Source organism: Aulonocara stuartgranti (assembly GCF_965226115.1).
Source record: "Aulonocara stuartgranti genome assembly, chromosome: 7".
Classification (NCBI taxonomy): Eukaryota; Metazoa; Chordata; class Actinopteri; order Cichliformes; family Cichlidae; genus Aulonocara; species Aulonocara stuartgranti.
Genome location: NC_138945.1, coordinates 33,837,568 through 33,856,671, shown reverse-complemented (window position 1 = coordinate 33,856,671; position 19,104 = coordinate 33,837,568). Strand labels below are relative to the sequence as shown.

At 41.3% G+C, this 19,104-nt stretch overlaps 1 protein-coding gene across 3 annotated transcripts in view; it reads right to left on the bottom strand.

Moving 5' to 3' along the window:
- grin1a (glutamate receptor, ionotropic, N-methyl D-aspartate 1a) overlaps window positions 1-19,104 on the bottom strand; it is a 52,934-nt gene that overhangs the window by 21,677 nt on the left and 12,153 nt on the right. For 2 of the 3 annotated variants that reach the window (XM_082541596.1, XM_082541597.1), the window contains exons 4-8: window positions 13,649-14,513; window positions 9,183-9,317; window positions 7,887-8,063; window positions 2,117-2,214; window positions 497-618 (exon numbers count right to left, since the gene is read on the bottom strand). In XM_082541596.1, the coding sequence (XP_082397722.1) occupies window positions 497-618; window positions 2,117-2,214; window positions 7,887-8,063; window positions 9,183-9,317; window positions 13,649-13,897 (781 nt within the window). In that variant the 5' untranslated portion in view covers window positions 13,898-14,513. Of the gene's footprint in view, window positions 1-496; window positions 619-2,116; window positions 2,215-2,971; window positions 3,035-7,886; window positions 8,064-9,182; window positions 9,318-13,648; window positions 14,514-19,104 lie in introns of all 3 variants that reach the window. The other variant, XM_082541595.1, reaches the window with a different exon arrangement.

Here is a 19,104-nt window from a genome sequence, read left to right as displayed (position 1 = left end):
GACAGGACAACAAATGCTCTGCGGGGATTGCTTGTGTTTGAGTGCCTGGGGGAGAAACGGTCGACATTTGTGACCAGAAAGTGATAAAATACCGTGACCTGTGAGACATGTGCAAAAATATCCACGAATACATACAAAAAGACTGTTGTGGCTTACCATTCTATCAGTTATCTGTTGCAAAACTCTCCCTTTATAATTCATTAGAGACCAGGATGTTAATATGGCAGATTAGCACAGTGAATTTAGCCTTGGATGAGCCAGGATACACACACATTTAAAGTAAAAACTGAGTGTACACACCACATTTAAACCTTTAAACAAAGAATGCTTAAACGTTTAAATGCTCAACACGAAACAAGCAGTAATACAAATAATCATGTAATAAACCCATCGATAAATGGTTAATCTTTCTAATCCTGTGTGTGTTATGCTCGGCCTCTTAGTAAAGCCGAGGTAAACTGGTGCATTCCCAGTGATCTAAGCTGGATGAACGTACCGTCTGGCGCCTCACTCAGGGCTTTACCCGACATCTCACGCTCGCCCACCAGCCACACGTAGCCGGAGCCCGTCATGTTGAGGAAACGGGCAGCCCTGTACACTGCGGCAGCGTCCTCCTCACTGGAATTTGTTAAAATTAAATCAATAAAAGACAATTGATTGTTTTAACCAGCAGATGATGCTGATCTGATATGCGAGTCTGTCGAGGCTTTCAAGTAACCAAAACAGGAGCAGTGACATGAATCACAAAAAATACTAAACAAAATCCAACCTGACGGCTTTTCCGAGCATTAGAAACAAAGTCAGCCATGATGATATAAAAGATTAATAATTTAAAGTTTTGACACTCATGGATTTTTAATTAAAAACTTTTCATTAAAAATAGATCATCGTGAGTCATTATAGGACAAAACCGAAGAAAATGTAATTGTTGCTTTTAAATTTTAAGGGTTTAGACAAAGTTTGTAATTCTGGTTTGTAATAAATATCTTTAGGTCATTTCCCCCTTAATCTAGCCAATAACTGTCTTCCAATCGTGTACATGTCGCATAGTAAATTGTTACGATACATTTAGCTGTAGCCCTGCGACAGACTGGCAACCTGTGAACGGTGAACCCCACTTCATGCTCCATGACAGCTGCAATAGGCTCCAGTTCCCTCACAACCCTGAATTGAATAAGTGGAAGAAAATGGATGGATGGACACTTATGCAAGTTCATTTTCCTTGAAAACAGTATGAAGCTCTCTAGTCTGCACAGCATTTTATGATTTAGTCTGAAGAAATGGCTTTCTATTGATGAAGGTTTATCATTTCAGTTTTTTGTCATTTTCGGGGGGATATTTACGTCTTTATTTGATAGAATAGTGAAGAGTTAGAGAGGAAAATGGTGAAAGCAAAAGACCTGGAGTCACACTTGAAACCATGGTCACCTGTTCAACCACGTGAGCTAAACTGGTATCCCAGATTTTTTCAGAAATCATCATATCATCCCGGGCAGCCAATTATGAAAGCTAAAAAAGGCCCCAAAACACACAACTCTGTACTGCAGAGAATCCTCTGCTTTATATTCTTAAAATCCCCAAAACATAATTTCATATAAGGGAGACACATTTATCATAAAGTTGCTAAACACACAAGATCTTTACATATTTGTAACTTGATGACAAAAAACCCTAAGGCTGACTTTACCCACATTTTAATTTAAAAGAAAAACCCCACTCATATTTTAGATATTGCATTCACTTTTACAATATTTACTTCAAGCTATATTATTCTTATACTGAGTGAAATGACAAAAACTGATGTCAGGCTTTGGACACATTGATGCCCTGTGTCAGAATCCATCACTATCAATCGTGTATGATTACTTACATCAAAAAGAAATCTAAGTGTATATTCTATTCATAGACACATTTCTATGAAAATACAATACATTTGAATTATTTTCCTCTGAAATGCAGAAATGTAAGTACAAGTAAATACAAAGCTCAATATAGAGCTGCAGGACTTCTACAACTTTCCATATTAGTGCAGCCGAAACCTTTGAAGCACTCTCCAGAAGGTCTATAAATATATGTATGTTATTTATTTAAAAAATAAATAAATAAAACACCTCACCTGGCGGACAGGATGATGACTCGGGCCTCCAGCTCTTTCGCCTCCAGCAGCAGAGCAGTTAAGTTAGTCTCCTGGCTGAACTGGAGGACTTTCTCTGCCTGTGATTGGGGCATAAGGAAGGTCAAGCCAGCTACTTTCCCCTACCTCAGACACCATGCTGCCTCTTTACCTTGTTGGTTTGAGCTTGGCCGATTTTGTTTGAAAACGAGAGACAGAGATATAAAAAGGAAAGCGATCCAGGGGAACCGGCTGAACTAAAAAAATAAAAAAAGCTTGAAGGGAAAAAAAACTTTTGCATTTGTTCGCATGCAAACTGAGGGTTATCAAGGCTCCAAAGAAGGACGTGCATGTGTTAGGTAGGGGGAAAGAAGAAGGTCAATGCAACCAGTAACTAAAAACAGGTGAAGGGGGGTGAGAGGGACGTTTTCCCCCAACAAAAAAACTGCTGAAAACTGGGGAAGTGCTACAGAACAGGAGGAAGTAGCATCTGGGAAACGGTTTTGTCCCACACTACCGGTTCTCCACAAAGGAATGGAGTTGCAAACTTTTTTTGTGTGTGTGAGTGTGTGTGTTCTGAGTACATGCATTCCTTTACTGAAGGAAAAAATGAAAAATGATAAAAGCGAGGCGCTGGCCACTGATTTTTTTTTTATGTTAAAAAATTATAGATTTTTTTTCACAACAAAATCATTCTTCATTTAAATCATAGGGAAATGTCTCAAAGTAAAAATTAAAGAAAACACGTGCTACCAAGAGAGGGACATTTCTGGGTCGGCTGGTGACTGGTTTGGTCTGGTTTCTAGTTGCTACGTTTGGAAAGTTGGTGGGCGGCGTGCATTGACCATGCAAATATACCTTAGGTCCTCGCTTGTTGTCATAGGACAGTTGGTCGAGGTTTTCATAGTTCCTTTTTTTATTCTGATGAGTAATGTGCACAGAGAAAATATGCAGACACAGAAAAATATTATAAACAGTTGAAAATGGAGGGCAGTAAAGCATTCCAACAAATCTCCACTTTTCTGCTTCAAATTGGGATCTTTAACAGTGGGGCTTGCAAAAACATCAGAGATGACCACTTGCAATCATGCTGAGATTATGTCCTCTTATTAAAAACAGATATTAAGTATATACAGCATTTACATGTACTGTGCATGTGATGCATCAATTATTAGTGATAATCCAGCCGCATAGGCAAACATAAGTGTCAAGGAGAGTGATCAGATTTCCAGCACGCCTTAAAAATCAGCTCTATGTGATCACTTTTTTGGCCTCTTAACAAAAACACAAAGAGCTCATTAAATTTTTCGCAGTATGGCGCACTTGCAAAAGAAACTGCTACTCCACAAAACCATCTGCTCATTCAACATCATCTTCAGAAGCTCGTTCTATACTTAGCATCCTCAGACACAATCATTAAAAGCTTGGCTGCAGTTTGCAAGCAGTAACAGCAGTAATTCAACATCAACTGCTAACACGCAGTCATTTTTTACCCCGTAAAAATCCAGCAAATCCGGAAAACTTCTGTCCCAACTTGGCACTATACAGACTAATTCTCGGCAGTCTTTGAGGGTGACTGTCTAAACTGGGAATGTTAGAAAAATAAAAATATAGCACTCAATAAAAGTGTCTGACTTTGTAGCAAGCTCTTGTTTTCAAAATTTATTGCACAAAGGAAACAAAGGTTTCCCACAGAGCTGAATCAGAGTTAATAAAGTGTGAGTGGTGGTGCTGTAGGGCAGGTCCAGAAAGCTCTTGGTCTACAAATTAAGTAATAAATCTTCACAAAAAACATTCACATTCCATCTGCAGCATTTTGTTTTTTGTGGCATTTTCAGCTTGATTCAGCATGTAGCACAGTACTAACAAAAATAATGTGTTGTGAAAGCGAGACAGAGCAATCCGATAGGGGATTCCTATGCACGTTTAATTACATTCAGGCTATCTAACACTTGAGGTGTCACCATTTCAGACTCTGGTCCTGTTCTGTATCCTGCGAGAGGAGCCACTTGGGAGTCCAGGCTGAGTTTAGAAGCCATTTTGCAGTAAAATAGCAAACTGCGTGTTTCTGCGTCACAGGGTTTCTTTCACAGCTGCCTGGATTCAGAGCTCACACCTCAGTGCACTCTGGTCCGCACTCCCCCGTTTGCAAAGTTCAGGCTGACTGTGCATCAATGCACTATTCAGCAAACTGACAACAGATGCTGCCTAGTAAATCTTTTATTCACATAAACAAACAAACAAACAAATGTTAAACACCTCTGTGTGGATGCTGTTGTGTTCCAAAAGAATAAAAAGCCCATAAAAAAATTATCATATATGATATAGATATGAGAACTGTTGGATGCTAATGGGAGAATAAGAACAAAAAACAAAGGAAAAGAATGTTTCTATTTTATAAAAACAACACATAGATGTTTCTCCAGCCACTTCATTGCATAGACCTGTTCAACAGCAAATATTTACCCAGCCAGTCATCAAGAAACTCCATTTAGGCATCTAAACATGGTCAAGATGACCCACTGAAGTTCAAACTGAGCATCAGAACGAGGAAGAAATGAGTGTTTCAGAAACTGCTGACCTACTGAGATTTTACCGCCCAACCATTTCTAACAAAGAGCAAATATCCAGTGAGCAGCAGTTTTCTGGGGGCTTATGCCTTTTTAATGTCTGAGGTCAGAGAGGAATGGCCAGACTGCTTCAAGCTAATAAGAAGGAAACAGTAACTCAAACAATCGCTTATTACAACCAAGCTATACAGACGAGCATCAAGAAAGCGAATCAAATGTGTTGCCTGGTCTGGAGTCTCGATTTCTGCTGCTACATTCAGGTGGTAGGGTCTGAATTTGGCATAAAGAACATGGAAGCATGGATCCATCCTGCCTTGTGTCAAAGGCTCAGACTGACAGTGGTGGTATAATGATTTGGGCATATTTGACACCTTGTTGAATCTATGTCATGAAGAATTTAGGCAGTTCTGAAGAACAAAAGGGGTTCAAACCATTACTAGTAAGTTGTTCCTTATAAAAAACTCAAAGGAGCTGCCTGCAACAATCAGCATCAAGGTGAATTGTGGTATTCACTGGCCACTTTGTTAGGTTCTATGTGATAAAGTGGCCAGTGAGTGTATATAAATTGTATTTTTGCAAAAGGATCTTCTACCTAATATTTGGAATATCTGGAATTATCATCAGTGGTGACAGATCACTAAATTTATTTCAAAGTAATGTTACAAAAGTGTCCCAGAAACCTTACGGTAATGGTGTTTGGTCTTCAGCTCCTGGCAGTGGCATTTCTCTCTGTATCCTATCAACTATAAAGGCAAAAATCGAGTTGGAAATTTATCATAAACTGAGAATTTTTTGCATCTAATTCAAGTAGAAACCCTCTCTGAAGCCTTCCAGAAAAAAAGGACTTTGTCTTTATCCCCTGAGTTTTTCTGAGCACTCTATTTTTGTATCTGCAGCCAGGCATTAATATTTCACTTTGTGTTGGCCACATTTGCTCTCTGGCTAAGTCCACTGTGTCCAGCGCCTTTTCACTGGTGGTGACAGCCCCCCTGCGACTGTGTGACCTCGCTAAAGACTTACCACGGAGCTAAAAATACTCCATCTTGCCTGTCACTGAGTTTATGCAGCACAACAAGGTGATTAGCAAGAGCAACATTTCTCAGTTTTAATTAGAGCGTGGTCTACCTGAGACAAAATGAAATCCTTCAGCATCACCTAAAGCATTTGGAGATATGACATCCAGACAAATCTATAAAGAAAAAGCTGGTTTGGTAGTGAAAAAGATTTTTTTATCATGATTATTTTGTTAAGTGACACACGGGATGTCAGAGCCGAGGGGAAAGTGAGCTGAGCAGCTGCTCTCTGACATTTCTTTTCTCGTCATTTAAGAGTATGAAGGTTACACTCCCGGATTTTGTCACACTGCCAAGCGTAAAACCCCAACTGTCCTGTCAGCTGGGGACCAAGTTTTGATTCTTCTTTTGTGACATTTTATGAAAATCATGTTGCATTTTAAGATATTAAGGCTTCTGTTGTTTAATATTTTCTCAGCATAGCCAGAACTACATCAGCGTGCCTTTTAAAGCTTTCCAACTTCTCCACATGCGTGTGGCTCTAAGCCTCTTGCATATTTCTTCCTATTTAATGCTTCATTTAAGAAAGAAAAGCTGCAGTAATTTAGTGGAAGAGCTGGAATCTGTAGTGTTGAGAAAATGTTAGTCCAGATTAACCATTTGTTCACGGCTATTTTCAGCTATGGATTAACAGGCATTACCCAGTAGTGTATAGATGAGTGTATGTTGGACTGACTCAAAACAAACTATAGAGGATTTGCTCGTGGTAATGAAGGATGATGCCAGTGTGACAGCAGGATTCGTTAATTTTTTATGGTTTATCGACAGCAGCTGAGCGCTACGGCACAGCTGAAAGACATACATCAGCCTTTGGATATGGCGAAAACAGTCATTAGCAGTATACAGGACTTGTCTTATGCTGCTCTGCACTGGTTTCAGTGTAATTATCTCTGCATGTTTTTGGAAAGATTCTCAAACAAATCCTTCTCAGGGCCCAGAAACTCTCAAACTGGCACTGCAGTGAGGACTAAATATATTCATAATTACCGGTAGAGGCTCTCATCAGCAGAGAGAGTCGCTGCCACTTCGCTCAGCTTTATGGGACTGAATGAGCTGAATGCACAGATGGGTTCATTCTGAGATCCAAACGAAGACTTTGCACTTGCACAGGCTTTTAATATACAAATTTATCTTTTCCAGTGCAGGATGTGAGTCACATCTCCACCATCTGACTGTCACTGGTTATGGTTCAAAGTGCGCAGCTGCAGTTTCACAATCGAGAGTGTTTTTTTTCCGATTGGTGTCTGACGCCGATCCCGGTCGCTTCATTTAAGCAGCTTTGCTTTAACCGTAGCTGCCTTCTGCAAAATTGCCTCGGGTGTGTGTCATACCCAGTGTCTCTTCATCTTCTGATTTAATTAAGTCTCCGAATCAGGACTCATTTCACTCTGCCACACAATTACAGCAAAAGAGCCCCAGAGAGGGACAAGCAACGCAGAGTACAAAGAGAAAATGCATCGCAACGTGATTTCATCTTATTAAATGGATGAAATAGATGCAGTTGTTTTGTTTTTTTCTTCATCTTTCTAGCCATCTAACTCTCTTTGCCCCAAAGGGCACACATCATCACAGTCTCAAGTCTGTTTTGGCTCAAAGATCAGCATTTCACTGACCCATATACACAGCCCAGAGCAATACTTAAAATGGAAGCATCAGCACTAAAAAGAAAAAAATAAATCCTCTTATCTTCCAAACATGAAGTAGCAGGTTGCAATAAAGGAAAGCCCTCTGTGTGCAGTAACAAAGCCTGCAAAGAAACACCTGACTCCAGTGAAACAGTTAAATCTGTGATGGTTTGCAAAGCCCCATGTTAAATTCCACTATTTGGCTCCCAATGTGGAAAGACACTGGATAATTTGGACTATGGAGAAAAGCAAAGTGAAGATGAGCAAATAAACATACAAACTTTTGTAAGATTAGACCACATTAAACGCTGGTAATGTCTCTAGGAATGTTAGCCAATGTTTACACAATGGTGAGAAAGAGATGTGGCCACACAACAGAAAGGAAAACAGTCACATACATAGAAGACCTTTGAGGTTTAAAAGCCTTAAACACTCGCACGCTCATGCTCATACACTCGAGGGGACGGGGGAGGAGGCTAGGAGGCCGGGAGCCAGAGCATCTCACCTTTGTTTCTCTTTCCTCCAAGAGGGTCTCGAGCCTCTTTTGAGCAGCCCGGCCCTCGTGGTCGTCGCTCACTATCAGGATGATGTGGTTCCAGTTGAACTCGCGCATTAGGTCGAACCACACGTGCGCCTGGTGAGAGTAGGGAGGGACTGTCCGCAGAAAGGACAGGTGGATACTCTGAGGAGCATTGAGCAGAAAATAAGGTGATCAGCAAAGATGCATGATTAGTTTTTTAAAATCTGTTTGTTATCAAGTGGAAATAATATTAAATCATATTCTGACAACATGATAATTATCCCGTGTGCACAAGATAAAAAAAAATGTATCATGTAGAACTACATAACAGCTAAATTTCCAATGGTCTCATTGATTGCAACATAAGACTGTAAGTATACACAGTGTACCCAAAAGTAATCCAGTATGCAGTGGACATGCGCTGCATCCCCAAAATTCTCCTCTTTTGAAGAATATCAATAAAGGAAGTAATTAGCCACTTGGGAAAAAGAGGATCTCTGAGACTGAGTGGAGTCTGAAGTTACTACTATGTTCTGGCTGAGAGTCCAGAGTCTGCACCAGGAGTTTTAAACAAATAAATACTTTTTTTTAAAAGTAGGGGCACAAATAAAAGTGAAGAGCCTTAGCCATCAAAATAAAGACTTGAATGCAAAAACAGGATTATTTGAAGATGCTGCAAGTCTCTACATCTGGATAGCTTTAATTGAGTGTCCACATACTTTTGGTGATCTGGGATATGGTTTTGTATGCTGTTCATTTTAGCTGCTCAATCTGTTCTAGACAAATCATGCACCACATATTTAAGATGTTTTGTGGCAGTGAACAAAAGCAAACACAATGGATAAATATCATGTACAACAATATGGAATCCCTTTCCTTGATCTTCCTTCCTCACATCTCCCCCAGGCCTATCTAAATCTCTGAATTGAATGCCTCTCATTTCCCTTATTTTGGGAGATTATGGACTGTGTCACTTTAAACACTCAATTCATGTCTTTGGCATTTATGTGATTGCTTTAGTTTCATTTTGGTTGCTTGTGCTTCTTAAAAACACAAGTCAGGTCGGAGGCATTATTAATGATGCTCTTTCAAATTTCAGCTGGAAACCCATTTAATCACAGCTCCCCTAATGGACACTGATGGGACGTTTAATCTAGGAAGCCTCTGAAGATGCCCCAGGGGAGCTTCTTATTCCTCCACTCTGTGTTCACGCTCTTCCTGTTTTTCCTGTTTCCCTCTTTCTCTCTGTCTCCTTTTACATCTCTCACATCCATCACTCACCTTGTCTGAGTAGATGGACATGCGGGTGGTGAGCCCCACCACAGGGATGCGGTAGAAGCCTGCCGTGTAAGAGACAGGCGTCGGGGTTAGGTGGTCATTGGACTGGGGAGGGTGACTCACCAGGATAGCATAGACCTGCAGAGATACAGAAGAAGGACCCTTTGTCATTTTGACACTGCCATTAAGATAAAATGTTAAGACCACTCATCCTACTCCGATAGATGTTGGGGGCAGCAGTTTCTATCTTTGTTTCTTTCTTTAGAAGCTGTATATTAAAGATGGAAGTAGCTTTCAGGTCCGAAAAGTGAAGACACACCAGGTGTCTTAAATTTCCAATCTTTTAATGGCCAAGAGGGAGTGATGCTTCCTGTTGTACAAAGAAGCCAAGCTAAATATATCTCAATGAAAAAATTATTTAAAACATGGTTCCAGGTAACCCTTTATGGCTGGTCAGAGTGGACAGCCTCCGTTTTGCGCAGCTATTTTTAAAGCCTGGTAGAATTGCAACCTCATAAGCCATAAGCTAGCACAATAATTTTTTTTGCATATAAAACCTTAGGAGTTGTACTTATATCTTATACACTCATCTTGTCCCCGGTCACGGTTTCCTTCCACATATGGCTTTACAAAAATTGCATAAAAAGCACTTGCAGCAATACAAACATTATTCCAGAAACACACTTTGCCGATCCAATCAGCTGTTTATAGCACTTCCTACGTTGGAATAGAGGTCAGAGCTGTCACAGAACTATCGCATGTCTGCCCGAAACCGGAAGTGACGTAATTTTTGTGGAAAATGTAGTTTTTGTCTTATATGGCATTTACAAAGATATGCTGGTGTTTTTAAAATTCCTGTTTGAGTTTATGCCTTTCTTATAGTTTCTGGGATGCTTAGAACTCAAATTACACTGTTGGAAATAGTATATTTTGATGCAAATGATGTTTGTTTTTTGCAAATTTGTATTACAATATTTATTTTCATTTTTCCTGCAGTATATAAAAATGGGTGTATCTCAAAAATAAAACTATGAAGACACTCAAAATAAATTTCCTGTGGTTGAAAACTATTTTGTGCAACTTTTTTGCATTTACAGTTTTGAGGGATATCCCTCTGAAATGTCTCTAACTAGAAATATGTGTTAAAAAAACATTTTCAATTTTTCTTTTATAGTTTATTGCATTTTTTTTTTTGCTTTTTTGTGTCGTTGCTATGGACTTAATGCATAAATATTATTAACATTTGGGATATAATGGTTGTATTGATGTATAGTAACTTGAAATACTCCCAAAAATGTCACTAAAGCATGTAAAAATATAAAGATAAGCTCTGGCAGACTTGGTTCTAGGTTAGGTCTTAAAGGGTTTAAAAAACAAGGATAACGTATGATACGTTTTATCATGTGATTGGTAAGTGTCTTTCCTTTTTGCGTGCAGTATCCATCAGCTTCATGATGAACTTCATCTTTTCACTAACAAATGCCAGAAGTCACAATGGTTTTATTCACCTTTTTATACAGTAAAAGTGAATCGGTGCATCTGGGAGAAAAGACTATTTTACAGTTTGTTATAAAAAATATTTTGGTCTTTGCCTTTAGAGATACCAAAATCTTTAGGATAGGGGGTTGAGTCGCAATATTTAATAAGAGACCTGTTCAAATTACATTAAGGCTTAAAGTTACATACTTGTGGCACAAAATACCAATACTTAGGCTTGAAAAAAAAATCAATAGTTGATGTCCAGGTGGCGTCATCCATCTTTGATATACAGTCTATTTTTACAGACCCTTAAAGACACAGTGTCCTCCAAAATCAAACACACACATCTTCTCCCAGGTCTTGTTTAGATGTGAGTTGCCCAGCCTCTGGGTCTGGGTCTGCCTTCTCTTGAGCATAATGGCGCCAACCACCTAAAGAAAGCAGGTGGAAGCCACTGATGACATCAAAAGTGTGAGCCTTTCAGCATGCAAGAGATGCAGTCCTTCTTTTGCATAGTAATGCAGTTGACAGTGTAGTTCAGTGAAAAGAAAAAAGCTCCAACATTCAAACTTTTTTTGAGTAACTGGGTCATAGTTTTTAGAAAGAGGCCAGTTTTCAAATTTAGTTTTTGTCACTTTAAGCAGCTCCACACAAGTGTTTTCAGTTTGTGGCTTTGTGTGTGTGTGTGTGTGTGTGTGTGTGTGTGTGTGTGTGTGTGTGTGTGTGTGTGTGTGTGTGTTACTGAATAGGAAAAAGTGTATGTCTCCATCCTTGTGCAATTTGATGTGCAGTTTCCCTTTAAGACTAGATTAAAATGCAGGAATTGTGTTAAAGTCTTTTCATTTCAGTTTTTATTTGGAATTAATCACTGATCACAAACTGATTACTTCACAGAATCTAGGACATTGGAGGCCAGTGAGCATATATAGCCCTGGGGAAGCTGTCCACTAGACAGAGCCAGCAATTAAGCCTTGGCGGCAACATCAGGGTTTTTATTTATTTATTTATTTTTTAGCTTGAATGAAACTTCTGTGTGCCTAACATACAATATACTCATTATTCATTCAGTGAACCTTGAATCTAGACATAAATTGTAGCCAGGGGCAACCACATCTATAACAAAAAATAGAGAGAAGCAAAAAAACAAAAAAGAAACTTCTCCTTGAGATGATGCTCACTGTGTGGGCTGGCAGACTAATATTAATTTGTGCTGTCTTATTCCTGCAAAAAGTGAGCCCAAGCTGACCAACTACTCAAGTAAAAGGATGAATTTATGTGAGAATCGATTTGAGAAATGCCCCGGAGATGTGGATGAAGGGGAATAAAGTTGGCATGGCTGTGCGGGAATGGATTATTGGATATGAGGAGTCCGTATGGTTGGGTCAAAAATGAGGTCTATCTTCCAAGGACTGCTCCCAGGCATCTACTCTTCCATCTGCCACAGTCTTCCCTCCTCTGTGACTGCTAGCACCTACTGATCTCATCAGATTACACCTTCGATAGACTTTCTGTCCAATTCAAGTGTGATTTAGTCTCATTCACAAGAGGTGTGTGTGTGTGTGTGTGTGTGTGTGTGTGTGTGTGTGACTATTGCTCTTCATACACATTCACATTGTGAGGATGTGTATGGTGAACAAGTGTGAACCTGAAATTTTTAACATAATGCGGTCTTTTAAGGGGCTAGGCAGGTAGGGTTAGGCAGGTAGTTAAGGTAAACAATATCCCCAATAAATCACTGTAAATCAGTTTAATGTCCCTTAAGTTCACGGGGGACACAGAGAACATTGTTGGTGTTGTCTTTAGAATCTCGTGTGGGTGGATTGTACACTCTTACTTTGTATGACAGAGACAGAATATGATGGTTTTATTCCTACAAGCCTGTGTCTCTTAGACTCGTTGTATTAAGCAGAGGACCAGGGACATGAAAGCAACACTGAAGCTGTGGGTGTTTTTTTTCTTTTTTTTTTATAAAGCTTAATTATGTGTGTGGGAGAAAGAAGAGTGAGAGCAAGAGGGACTTCACGCCTCAACATGCTGTGACATAATGTTGGCGCTTTTTAAAAGCTGTGTTGAGCATCACCACGAGAGGATGGTCGGTGCATTTGTCAGCATGCTTCAACTCTCAAAGGCACACACTCTCTAATCATGTATTACTTATGACATATGTTTTGCTGGCTACATCTGCAGCACAAATGGCGTGAATCTCCAAGATAATTCACATTTCAGGTCATTCTTAACATGCGCCTCCTCCTAGTATACCTTACAAAGACAGTTTCTCATGCCACCCATGCTTCGGATCACTATCAGAGGTCATTATCCACCAAACATACTAAACTGTTACCTCAAACCATTCCAGCCTCCTTTTTCCAAAATGTTCACTCATCATGCAACACGCACGGTCAGAGCCAAGCCATTAATCACAAATTACATATTGCACATTTTCACTCCTGACTGGTTGAGTTGTTCTGCAGCTGGGTGTCCTATAAAGTACAATTGCCCTCTCATCCGAGTTATTGCCCCAAACCACAGCCTATTTTTGGATTTCTGGAAAACAGATGGAGCTGTAGAGGGATCAGTGTATTATACAAAGTGAACTAAAATGTGAGTTAAAGTGTGGAATAGTGCCAAATGGAACAACAGAAGGCCAGCATAATATGTAGTCTAACTTCCTGCCCCTACATTAACATGTTCCTGCTTGATAGATATTCTGCAGCTGAAGATCTAATAAAATAGTCTGTCTAGGTTTAATTCAGAATTTGAGACTAATAAGCTAGTTATGACAACCAATCCCTTCAACGGTGCAAAGGTGAAAAAACAAAGATGCTTCTGAAATGTAAGCAATTTCACCGAAAGCACAAACTTTCTCTGTTAAGAAGCAGTCCCTCAAAGACACCCGGATGCAACTATCTTTAGGTAGGTGGACTTGGCATTTAGCTCGTGGCAAATATACTAAAAGATATGAATAAGAGCCCATTGGCAGTAAACTGTACCTGACTGGAGATGAGGTCCTCGCAGACGGAGAGAGCCATCTGGATCGCGTTGGATTTATGCGTTACGGAGATGGCGGTCAGCTTGAATTTGTCCCTGCCATAGACTTGGTTGGCCTGGGTCACGGCATCTTTGAAGACCTGCTCGTATCTCTTCTGGCTCAGGACGGCCCCGATGTTCACGATCTTCGGCTCGCAGCCGGCCCGCGCGCAGGAGCACGAGAAGAGCACCGCCAGCAGAAACAGACGCATCGTGTGGACCACCAAACAGCACAGCGCAGCCCGGTCGCTTTTCTCCCCGGTGGCGGGTCGGCTCGACCAGCTTCTGGACAGCTCAGCCAGTTGAATGCGCGACTGCAGGCACAATCCAGGTGGGCGGTGATAGCGAGGGAGGGAGGCCAAAAAAGGAAGAGGAAGACTTTGTCCAAAAAAAGGTGGTTTGGTTATATGCAATGCGGAGGAATGTGCATGATCATGTTAGAGACAGGCTGTCAACCGGGGACATCTAACCCGCATTGTCCACCTTCTTTGCTCTCCTTTGAGGAGCTGCAAAACCTTCTAGTGGCAGCCACAAAGACTTAAACCATAGCCCACGCTTTTACGGCTTCCTCTCCGGGGCGAGTATCGCTCTCTCCAGCCTCTGTTCCCGTGCGCTTTCTCCGAACTCAGCACCGATGCGTGGCGCGCTGGTTGCTCCGGGCTGAGCGGCTGCTGCTGCTGCTGCTGTCCTTGGTCCTGACAGCTGTGCATGCGCGCCTGTGGTGCGCGCTCCCGCTGTATCGGTTCCCTGCTCCGGAGTTTTGCGCGTTGGCGTGCTGTGCTGCTGCTGCTGCTTCAGCTACTAATGATGCCGGCGAAGAAGCTAATCCTATGAAAAATACATGTAATCACTTGTTAAAAACACACTCGATCATCATGTTTGTCATAACAGGACACGAAAGGCAGGAGCAGTATGAATGGGCTGCAAAAAAAAATTATATCAGCGTTGTGGGCTTTGCTGGTGCATAAAATTTGAAATGGTCAGAAGGGAGGAGGGAAGGCGTTTGTCTTTTTAGTATAACAGTAGTCATGCCCCCCCGGAACTGGAACTGGAAAGAGAGCCTGATTTCTCATACTGCTCTCTCTCGTAAACTGGACCGACCTCCGTCAGCAGCTCATTAATCACACAGGATGTCGGCATCATCAGTCATAGCCCGTCACTCTTCTGCAGAAGAAGACTCGCCTGTCTTGTTTCTCTAATTTTTGTACGTGTGTGTGTGTGAGAGAGAGAGAGAGAAGTGTGTTTGTAAAGGATAGAGTGTGTGTGTGTGTGTGTGCGTGTGCGTGTGTGTGTGTGTGTGCAGAGGCGAAGTAAAAGAAACACACTGTAGATATTGTGGATGTTGCATTATATCTGACCCCTCTGTTGATGAAACTGTTTGCTTCCCTGCAGCTGAAGACACGAGCAGAATCAACCTCCTGGTTACCTAGGAAACTGGCTTTTACAACGCACACGCGCTTGCACACAGCGGAGAGCTTCACACGGAGGAAATGTTCTCTCAATTTTTTTTTAATGGAAAGCAGTGAGACAATGAGTTTATTCATCACTGCAGGAAACGTCAAAATATCTTTCTGTAACAAAACGGTCATTAACACCAAAATGAAAAGAAAAAGATTAAAAAGAGGATATTTAATCGGAAGGATTCAAATGGTCAAACATCAGTTTATCATTTTATTTTTAATATCATAATAAGCTGGATACTATTTCAATATTTCCCCTGAGAGTACATGCGTTTATTCCCGGTATTAACAATTCCTACGTAGGAAAAAAAAAAGGTGTTTTGAAATGAGGCCAGTGTTTGAACAGTGCTCCGAATTCTAAATCACTGAAACACTGTGGTGTCTCTCTGCTCGCAGTGAGCTGATAAATTAATCACAAGGCTGAAAGAAATCAACATTCATCAGCTGCAGGCTGTTCTCCTTCCAAAGTGAGCTCCTCTCAAGTATGATCTGACTGTTTTCTTTATAACTTTAACAATGTGCACTGACAAAGGGGATATTAGGCATGACGGTTCAATTTCGCAGGAAACCTGACACATGTTTACCAGTAGTTCTAATAAAAAACGAATGGAGAAAGGTGTTGCATGAATTTAACTTTGTGTAGGTTGTATTACAAACCTACACAAAGTTAATTTAAAAAGAGATTGTGTGTCTCACTACTGCGCTTGTGTGTTGTTCTGTTGGTGTACTTTTAGTCTAACAGTGGGTCTTGTAGGACTCTATTTTCTAAATCTAGATAAATAATTTAGCATTTCTTTTTCAATCGTTGTTTTTAAATCAGGAAATTAGGTTCTGCGTCCTGATCTAGACAGAATCAGGCATTTAACTCAGTTTTATTTTTGTTGTGTCACCGAACTGGACCAAAGGTTTGCCACCCTCTACCAAGAAGGTGACTCTATTGTAACTGGAGCACACTGGATGCCACAACCAAAGTAGACCGAGTGAGCAGTACTGCCTAGCAAGTGAAGCCTGCGACCACAATCTGAAAGAGCAAGTACTGGAGAAAGTGTCCAGATTCCAGCCCGCGCTCCCAGGACAGCCAGCTAATCAACAAATTTAGCATCCAGTTGACTGGGACTTTGCTGCACTAATGAGAAGCCTCTGTCTCCATTGAAGAACACTGGAGGCAATTTAACTAGACCAGGCTCCTCAATGTAACCTGCCACCCCACTGGCTGTCACCCTGGCTCCACAAGAGATGCCACGGTCTTGGTTTCTCCATGGTCTTGTGCACCATCTCACAGTCCATCCACAGCCAGGTCCTTCCATGACACCACAGCTGATCCTCACCTTGATTCTTGCTCCATCCTGCTTCACGGCCGTGGTTATATGAGACCCTGTTGCCTGGAATATCGGGATGAAGATACCTGAGTTCTGGAATTAGACAGCGAAATTCCGGGGACTATATGGGACCACGCTAAGTTGAAGTATGTTGTAGTCCATGTCGGATCAAATGGAGTCTCTGAACTACCGCACTTTCATCTCAGACACAATTCCTACTCTCTACTGCAGGGTGGGTCATTTCAGTTGCTTGCTGAGCTTAGTCAGTCTGTTGCAACTACAAGATGACTTTTATAGCCAACTTTAACTTGTTCTGAGAGCTTGGAGGGCTTATCAGAGTGATGGTCTGCACCCTAATAGAGCAGGTTCTTGTATGTTGTCAGCATATATATGCTGCACCTTTCTCTGGGTGCTCAACCATAACAATCTCTGATCAAGCTTCTCTCACTCGGGATACTGGTCTATTCACAGAACACGCTTATGAAACTAGCAACACAAAGCTCCCTATTTAGATTTGGGAGACAGGTGTCCTCCTTACTTTTCGAATTAGACTTAAAACGTTTCTTTTCTATAAGCTTTATAGTAAGGGCTGGATCAGGCAACCCTGAATCATCCTTTAGTTATGCAGCAGTGGACCTTTGAGTGTTGGGGTTTTCTCCAGAACACCATAGGCTATTTGCCTTACTGTAGAAAAGAGCTTAAGGCAACTGTTGTTGTGATTTAGTGCTACATAAAAAAAATCTGAATTGAATTGAAAACGCCCATATACACCAAGAATGTGACCATGCACCATTACATTAAAGCCATTATTAGAGATTTCCCATCATCCTACCTGAACATCCCTGAGGCACGGAGACATATTCATTGGTCCTCTGGGAGTCTGATAATCAATTGTAGGGTAAAAGCCAAGCTGCCAGCCGCTGTCTGTCCCTAGAGTGTGCAGGTGTCCCTGTTTACATGGATTTGTCCTGCATATTTGTCCCTTGCCCATCCCCCATCCCACAAACTGAGGCAGTGTCCCGCATTTTGATTGGTTCAAGTTTGGAAAACTTGCATCTGCTGTAAAGACACTTTACTTTTATCCAATGGCTGCTAAGAAAGCAGAGAAGACTGTCAACATCACTCACATTTAGGTTAGAGTAGAGTATGACCAACAGGGGACATTGTGAGTCACCACAAAGTCAAAGGCTTTGCGCATTTGACAGGAAAATGTTGAAGACTACTACAAAGAAAAGGAAATGCAGCTACAATAAAGAGAGGGAAATACTCCATACAAGGTAAGGCTGTGGAAGGAAGTTCCTAGAGTTTTTGTCTTTATTATCATCATTTTTGCTGTGGCATGGGGAAGAATATTAGACAAGTTCTTTGCATTTATGTGTCCTAGATTTAGTTTTTTGGGATCTGATTGCCCATCCTCGCTTCCAAGCTGCACACAGTGAATGCTAATGTAGATTTTTACCACAAAATTAGACCCAGCACTTGCAATACCACACACTGTGTTGCAGAGTTGAAACAGCTGTGTGCTGTAGCTGCAGGCTTCATGCTGCTAGTGCCATAAGAGAGAATGATTTAGTCTGCTTTAATTAGGGAAGATAAGTGGACAGATATCAGCTGAACAACAGAAGGCAAAGGGCAATAAGTCACGACATCGTCTGCTCTAATTTTCTTTAACTTCTTTAATTCTACTGATGGTTTCGGGTTGTTAAAAAAACTAGTTTAATGGTTACAGTAGTCGGCTTACATACACTGGCTTACATAAACATTATACGACACAAAATTCTCCACGGTTCTGGCCCAGCAAGGGGTCACTCATGTCATGGTATTGATTGCAGAGGATTCATAACTCCACTGGGCCCTAGAGAGAGTGGTTTACCCTTCAAATGTAATTTGTTTTGTGGACTATGGAGGATGTTGGACTCAAAGTGGGTGCTTCAGGTTTATTTACAGCAAGATGAACAGAAACAAAAGGCAAACATGAGGGTTTCCAGTTAGTGACGGTTCAAGTCCTTCACTAACTCTTTACACAACAGATTGTCTCTCTGAAATGCTTTCTCAGGAACACACCAGGATTTTCTGCACAGAGGAAGAAAACAGGCAAGTGTAAGTCACCGTCAAAAACAGAGCAAAAATACGGAGATGGGGAACTAACATCACTAACGGTCTTAATCAGTGATCAGGCGACAACTGAATGTCTTCCCTCAGCTTAAGTATCAGCAGCACAATGAGACGATGACAAATGGATGTTCTCATCATCTCCGGGTGAACAGGACCGAAGGATGGAAGGAAGCCAAGAGGAATCCCACCCCTGAAACACAAAAGCGTTGTTAGCTGCTCACTCACTTAAATGCATTCACACAGAGAGTGGAAGAGAGGAAAAGAGCAACAAGAGAAGAGTTTGACAGAAAGATTAGTCTAACCCAGACCTTCCCAAAGTGTGGGGGGCGCAGAACCGTTGCAGGGGGGGCGCGGCATGGACACTGCTAGCACGGGGTGCCTACACAAAGGCAAAGCAGGAGATGAAGCATAGCTGAATATGTTTCCAAACCAACTTCATTCTAAGCCAAAGACTAGAAAATATGGTGGAACAAATCTTCCCTTTGGCTTCACCTGCACAAGTGCCAAGGTAGGTCTCCCCTGCAG